The 7,627-nt window shown below is 40.5% G+C and overlaps 1 protein-coding gene across 1 annotated transcript; it reads right to left on the bottom strand.

Moving 5' to 3' along the window:
- Positions 1 to 518: 518 nt before the first annotated feature.
- On the bottom strand, positions 519 to 2,937 carry SPDYA (speedy/RINGO cell cycle regulator family member A). The gene is made up of 3 exons (XM_015427965.1): positions 2,703 to 2,937; positions 1,821 to 1,879; positions 519 to 608 (listed from the first exon to the last, which is right to left on the bottom strand). Exons 1-3 carry the CDS (start codon positions 2,935 to 2,937, stop codon positions 519 to 521), a joined length of 384 nt encoding a protein of 127 aa, XP_015283451.1.
- Positions 2,938 to 7,627: the final 4,690 nt, after the last annotated feature.

The following is a 7,627-nucleotide window of genomic DNA, read 5'->3' as shown; positions in this document are numbered from 1 at the left end:
TCAAGGCTTTAAAGAATACTAGAGCTCTGATGGCAGAAATCGATTTCAGCTTCATTGTTAGTGCTCGTTATTAATAATGGCCTAGATTCTAACCATGTTATCCACTGGCAGAAGGCAACAGTCAAAGAATGGCAGCTGGTGGGGGAATTTTGCAGACTCCCTAGTCCCATTCTCTCCAGTGCTGTTCTGTGGGGTCCCCTGCCTGCCTGCCATGATTTCAGGAGGCACAGCAGTTTGCAATAGGAGGAGGGTTGTGGGAAATTTCACTTCCTCGAGCACCTCTCTGTTTGTGCTAAACAGTAGCTAAATCAAAATAAATTGGGTTTGACACATGACATTTAAATCTCAGTCCTGTGTCTTTGTAGCTGCTAGCTCTCTAAACTGCAGTGAGATTCCCATCCTAAATGTTTATTTGTGGTACTGCTAATTTCTAGCTTCAGAGTTCAGAAATAATACGTTCTAGAGAAAACGTTGTCCTTTATATTTAACATGGATGGATAATAACATTTATCAAATACTTACAGAGCAACAAAGAAATTCAGCCTGGTGTGTTCATTTATACTGTAGCCAGCCCTCTTGAAATAAACAAAAGTCATTGCTAAAAGATACTGTAGAAAAGGGTAAAGTGTTAAGATCCCTGTTTTCTATTATTTTTCATAAATAATCATGTTTTTAAAAAATCGGTTAATGACAACTAGGCACTTTATTTTTATTAATTGATTTTTGACAGGGAGGTTTAACAGTGAAATCCTAAACTGAGTTACACCCTTCTAAGACTACTAGGCTGGATTCCTTTCTGTGCATGGAATCAGCAAAAATTGGCCATTTTGCACTGATCTTTTTAACAGGATCCAACTTATTCAGAGATTGGATTTATACCCCGCCCTTCCCTACCCAAGGGAGTCTCAGAGTGGTTTACAATCTCCTTTCCCTTTCCCTCCCCACAACAGACACCCTGTGAGGTACGTGGGGCTGAGAGAGCTCTTTCGAGAACTGCCCTTGAGAGAAAAGCTCTGAGAGAACTTATGACTGACCTGTGGTCACACCAGCAGCAGCACGTGGAAGAACGGGGAATCAAACCCAGTTCTCCCAGATTAGAGTTTGTGCTCTTAACCACTACACCAAATTGGCTCTCAGGTGGTGTTTAGGTATGAATGTGTCCTTTCTTCTGCACCCCAAACTCCAATCCAACCAGCAGGACCTAGTGAAGGTTGTCAAAAGCTACAGCAGACCCTCAATGTCCGCCCCACCAGCTGGCTTTCTGAGTGTGGTAACAAAAACAAACAAACCTTGTTCCTGGAATAACAGCCTTTGCTTCCTCAAGTGTATTATTCTATAGTTACACCTAGGATAATTAAATAAGGAAAATAAAAAGGATTCCAATGGCACCTTAAGGACTAACAAGATTTTGTCCGTACTAGGACCCCAGTGCATGCAACTGATAAAGAGGGTTTCAGTCCATGGAAGCTTTTGCTGGAATAAAATCTTGTTGACCTTTGAAGTGCCGCCAATATTAGAATACCAATCTATTGTTCACTAAGCTATATCTAAATCACATTCTTTTGAAGAGGTTCATTCTATTTCAAACAATAGTGGAGGTTTTTTTAAAAAGTGAAGTGGTTGCTCATCCAAATTGTTGTAGCACCACAGGCCAGTACCTGGTTTTGGCTGCCTGTCTGAGACTGCAAAAATGGGGGTGTTAAAAATGGGGAGCATCATTCAGTTTTGATGGGTTACAAATGTAAAGTTCTGAGAAATATAAAGCCTCCCATTCTATTTGTAAAATCTCACTGATTTGCATGCCAACACTCCCATTTTACCTTGTCTGCAATTTTGCAGCAACAGTCCATCCACAAGAAATCTTGAATTAAATCATCATCTGTAAAAAAAAAAAAGTAGTTATGACATACCAGCTGTAAAACAATTATTAAAAAATGTTAGGTTTTTTAAAAACTCCACTTCATAAGTCAAATCAAGGTTTTTTTTACAAAATGAATGGTTTATTGGGTAAAAGATATCCCATGTTTTCTTGAGAGGCTTTTATGGAAAATATGAAGCACACTTAAAAACAAGGGGGGAAAAACTACAAAGATAATATGGAAACCTATATAAGTTGGTTGGGGCATCTCCCTCATTGCCTAGATTTATTGAAGCAAAATGCTTTCTGTTAGTTAAAAAACATAAGGTGCAAGATCAGTTGGCTTCAGATGTTATGACCAAATTAACAGGTCAGATGCACAAGAAACACTGTCTCTTTATACAAAGGATTTTTTTAATATAAGTAAATATCTCATAACTACCAACATGCCGTAGTGAAGAGGGGGTTGTATGATAACCTGGATTTAATCCTCCAGCTACGGCTTGTAGCTAACTGGGTCACCCTGGACAAGTCATCACACTTTTGAGCTGCCTGTCTGAGACTTCAAAAATGAGGGTATTAAATGCCTGTTTCACAGAAAAGCACTCTGGACACTGAAGAGGGCTACTGAAACATTAACGTATCCTCACATATGGGATTGGATCCTATTGATCCATTCCACTAACTGCAATGTGTTTCCCTGGCACAAGGAGGTTCTAGCATCAAGATGAATGCTCCATACGTTGAGAGAAGGCACTGTTGTTGGCAGAACAGATCCATGGAATCCTACCTCCTCACCATGTATTTTACTAAGTGACTACCAATTCACTATATAGAAACCTACCAAATAGTTTAAAGAATGCTGTCATTTCCTGTCGCTGAATAACTAAATATGAACCTTTTGGCTGTTTTGATTTGTTAGTACAGTTCGTATTTTTCCCCGAAGTCTCCTGGCTGTCTTTAAATTTGGGACGTTTAAGGCTGAAGGCTTTTTTTGGCTGATGTGATCTGGATACACTTGTCTGCATGTGAACAGTAACGGTAGGAGGTGTCTGGCAGCAGCTCTGGCTATGTTTCATTTTTCTAAATGAGGTTTGCCTGTTAAAAGTAAATTATAGGAAGTTAGCTGAATTGATAGAGCATTGCCAAGTAACGAGTCTATTTTCTCTGTTTATGTTGGGTATCATTAGAAGCTCTAAATATGATAAAGTTTTAGCTCAATAAGTTCTCCTGGAGATTCCCCCCCACACACACTATTTTCATATTATTGCCCGTATGATGTACTGTGCAACAGTGCTGTACAGTCATTAGAACACCTTTTGCAAGAACTTATTCTAAACAGCTTTAAATGTATTCACTTACATTAACTGTATGAATCATGTCCACATAATGTTACTCATGTGTTTAAGTAGTTATTCATTCGGGACAGCCTCCCAAAAAGGTCAGGGGGGTTTCTACCCTCCTGGCTTTCTTCGAAGCTGTAAAACAGAATTATTCCTGAGAGTTTTCGAGGTAGCCTATGCAAAGAGGGGAATGCCTTACTGGTAGAGCAGCAAAGTGTTTGTGGATTGGGGTTTTTTAATGTATTTTTATATGTGTTTTAAACCCTATTGTTTTATCAGATTGTTTCTACATTGTTGTTACCCACCTTGAGTCCCGAAATGCTTGGTAGAAAACTGCATATATGTTTTCAATAAATAAATAAAATGGTAAATTCTGCAGATGTTGTCCTTTGCAAGCTGGTGATCTGTTTCCAGATTGCAGCTAATTCCTTGTTCTTAAATGTTTGTGCAAGTAATGTGGCCACGGCAAGAATGACGAAGGTATAGAAAGTTTGTCCAAGACAGCAAAATCTATTTTGATTTTTATCATGCACAATGCTTCTCATACACATGATTTTAGTGCAGCTGCTTAGGTTGATGAATGTGCAGTGGAGGCTAGAGCTGGGGATATGGGGGTTTAATACAACGCTACATAGAATGTTCAGTATGTCCTACAAACTTTGGATTGGATCCAGACGAAAGTGGCAGTTTCCAGGGTCTCCGCTTTCTTGCTGCAGCCCCCCCTCATGTCATTCCGCAGGGCCCCCAATCCTCCAGGAGCAGCGTTCCATGAAGATCAGTGGGTTACAGGGGGAGAGGGGGAGGAAGGAGAGTTGTACATTCTGTCCCTGGAAAATTTAGTTTGGATCCAACCCATTAGAAGTACAATATTAATTTCAGAATAAATTTAGAATTTAAAGCACTTCTAGTCACCTGAATATTGCCTGTATAAAGGTGTGAAAAAACTAATCATGAAGGACATTCAATAAATTGTATCACTGATAGGTATAGTGAACTTATGCATCCTAAAAAGTGGCATCATTTAAAGCCTGTAAACACATTATTATTTTTCCTGCCTTCCAATCCCTCCCCCTTAATTTCTGGCAATGGGTGAAAATAGGAGGGTTTACCTTAGTGCCTGCATTCAGTTGAGGTCACATCATGGTAGCCCAATTATCCTGTCCCTTGTACACACAGAAATACACTTTACTGTAACAAAATTGAGCACTTCCAATTAGAGTGAAGGAAGGATCTTTTACTCCTTGACAGGGCTTTTTTTGTAGAAAAAGCCCAGCAGGAACTCATTAGCATAATAGACCACACCCAACAGCAGAAACTCATTAGCATATTAGGCCACACCCATGACAATACAGCTCATTAGCATATTAGGCCACACACTCCATGTTACCAGAAGTGTGGTCATCCAACCACACCCACCTTTTGCTTCTTATTCTGTTTACCTTGTTTGTTGTCAAAACCCAGGGCTTTTTTGTAGCAGGAACTCCTTTGCATGTTAGGCCACACACCCCTAATGTAGCCAATCCTAATGAGGTCCTGCTGTTGGGTGTGGCCTATTATGCTAATGAGTTCCTGCTGGGTGTGGCCAACTCGGCAGCCAGCTGGAACTCCGTTCCTGTGCGTTCCTGCCCAAAAATAGCCCTGCTCCTTGGAATTTAGACCCAGTGCAGGAGACTTAGGGAAAATCCTTTCCCCCTCCCTTTTAGGGTTGTGCTTGTGTGTGTTTGCCTCATTATTTATACCACAGGTCCCATATCCTGCTGTTGTGACCCTTTTCCTTTGTTTCCATACAATAAAGTGAGTCTGATAAATACTGAACGATGCTGAACAAATGGCTGAATTTCTTTTGCTATACTTAGGGGACATTCAAATACTATTTTTCTTAAATTGGGGAGATGAGCTAGATCGTTAAAGCAAGCCAACTAAAGTCTAAGTAATTTTTAATAAGAGACCTGCACCTATTGTATGTAGCACTGCACATTTCCAGTATGTAATCATAAGAACAGCTGTGCAGTTTATAAAATCTCTCTTTCCATAGACCCACATACTTTAAGCAACCTTTTGAAGCCATCCTGAGCTTTTTCGTTTTGCTTAAAAAGCTCTACCTATGTGCAAACATTTTTTTAATGAATGCATGTAAATTAATTAACACTTACAAATGAGCCTGGCTGTAAATGGAAAATAATACCAGGGACACCTGACTGCGTAGATTGTATAAAAGAAGATCCTCATATAAAAGCAAACTCCCTAATGGAGAGACCTGTACCTTTCCATCACAAGATTTATCCTTCTCTCAGAGATCTACTAATTATATGCCAACAGAATTGAGAACTGTGTAAGCAGCAGGAGAAAATGATAGTGGTTATTACTTGTTTCTATCATCTGCCTCTCCATATTTGATTGTTTCAGAGGGCAGCTGTTTTGCCTTAGGGGACATCCAGTGGAGAGGGGGAAGGTATTGGAAGTGCAATGCATGCAATAAAAGTGCCATGATAAACGAAGAGAAAGGAATGTATCCTCTATTTTACGAATCAGAGCGATAGGAATTTTCTCATCCATCCAGTTTTGAGGAGAGCATCACCACACTCATTCAAAATGACAATTGGCTGGCTGCCAGTTTTAGTCCATTTTAAAATGGCTGCTTGGAGTGTGGGGTGGGGGAAGAGCAGAGATGGTGGCCATGGCTGATTCCACTTTTTTTTTAAAGTACATGTTTACAAGGCAATAGAATCTGTTAGTATGTGGTCTTCATTACTTAAGTGGTCCTCTGTGGATGAGTTAGCTTCTTGCTTGAGTGCAGAGATGTGGCTTAAGGAGATCTGGATTTCATTTCAAAAAATACCCACCTTCAGCGAGGGGGTGGAGACAGCCATTTCCCCCCATATCCCATCCTTATTTAAATATATTAATGCCATTCGTAAGAAGTAGGATTGAACTTCAGAATTCCCTGGGGGTAAGAATGAGGGTGTGTGAAGGAGAGTTTATCATTGCCCACTTCATGCTGTGTTTGAAGAAGAAAAGGAACAGAAAACACTGATGGTGCCACAAAAACAAGTACTGAAATAGTTACCTCTTCCTTACTGAACTGAACAGGCTTGCCCTAGACCAAGGGTATGTGTGGCCCATTTAGGCCTGTGCTTTCAAAAAAATCTACCATGAAAATATGTGGGCAAAAACTTAATAAAGGGTGGCATCATGTGACACCTGGCTATGAGATCAGCCATAAAAAAAATGTTGGGAATTTCATCCCAGTAACAGTTACCTCAATTTATGTAATCTAAAGAAGGAAAGGAAAACAGGCGGGATCTCAGCCTCGTTCCACCAATCAAAAATCTCCTCAGACTAACCTCTTCCAGTACAGAACTGAATTCAACATCAATCAGGCTAAGAAGCCACTCCCACTTCTCTACTGTCCAATCAGGACACAGGTGTAACAAGTCTTAGCCAATTAAAACACAACAGGGCTCATCAAAATACTTTCACAACCAACGAATGCCTGGAAGCACAGAGCAGCTTGATTTCTCTTAGGCTGAGGAGAATCACCCAATCAGGAAAAAGTGGGCATTCTTGCTGTGAGGGGTGACCCCGTAGAAAGCTCTCTTGAAGCCTTTGGAGACTGAGGGAACAGAATAGTTTCCCTATCACTCAGATGAGGAAATAACATCCTCCTGATCTGTGCCTGTGTTTTTTACACAAACGCACAGGACAGGGAGAAAGGAGTACAGAGGAAATTTATAAGAGCTTGTGCAGCAATCTAAGCAGCTGGGGAAGAGAAATTACAACAGAAAATGGAGGAGAAACCATTCAAGCAACCAACTGCCTGTTTTCTCTTCTTGGGAAGATCATCCCCTTCTAAAGCTATTTTTTTCCTTTAGAAAAGCTTGGCATCAGTGTTTTTGTATACACATTTGCACATAATGGTGATTTCAAGCATTGCATACTAATTGGTAAAACTCAACACACAAACAAAATCTATGAATTGTATGTAATTTGTTGGACACCAGGGGGCACTGGAAGATAAACCAAGGGCCTTCCCAGCCTTTATATTTAGCTGCACCACCACCGCAAAATGAAATGCAACAGTAAAACCAGCTCCACCATGAAAGCAATGTGCAGACAATACAGTAACGTGGATCAGTAGTGGCAAGAACCAACAAAATAACGGCATCAAAAGCAATCCGTCATGTTCTGTGTATCCCAGTCAAATGGATCTTCTGGATCTCATAGTAATAGTGCAAACAGAAGGAATGGTTTTGTGTATCATCCAGGATTGCCAACTCTAGCTTGGAAAATTCTGGGAGATATGGGGGTGGAGCCTGGGGAGAGCAGGGTTTAGGGGAGGGATGGGACTTCAGTGTGGCATAAAATCAGGGCTCTTTTTGTAGAAAAAGCCCATGGAGAACTCATTAGCATATTAGGACACACCCCT

Source organism: Gekko japonicus, unplaced genomic scaffold (assembly GCF_001447785.1).
Source record: "Gekko japonicus isolate JY-2015 unplaced genomic scaffold, Gekko_japonicus_V1.1 scaffold934, whole genome shotgun sequence".
Classification (NCBI taxonomy): domain Eukaryota; kingdom Metazoa; phylum Chordata; class Lepidosauria; order Squamata; family Gekkonidae; genus Gekko; species Gekko japonicus.
Note: the sequence above shows the minus strand (reverse complement) of the source record. Positions and strands in the feature narration are given on the sequence as shown.

Bases quoted from the DNA above. Each gene is read 5' to 3' on its own strand.
- SPDYA (XM_015427965.1), bottom strand. From the start codon at position 2,937: ATGAAACATAGCCAGAGCTGCTGCCAGACACCTCCTACCGTTACTGTT. The intron at 1,880-2,702 runs GTAGGTTTCTAT...TTTTTTTTACAG, and splicing joins AGCATTCTTTAAACTATTTG to ATGATGATTTAATTCAAGAT. The intron at 609-1,820 runs GTAAAATGGGAG...CCTTTTCTACAG, and splicing joins GCTGCAAAATTGCAGACAAG to TATCTTTTAGCAATGACTTT.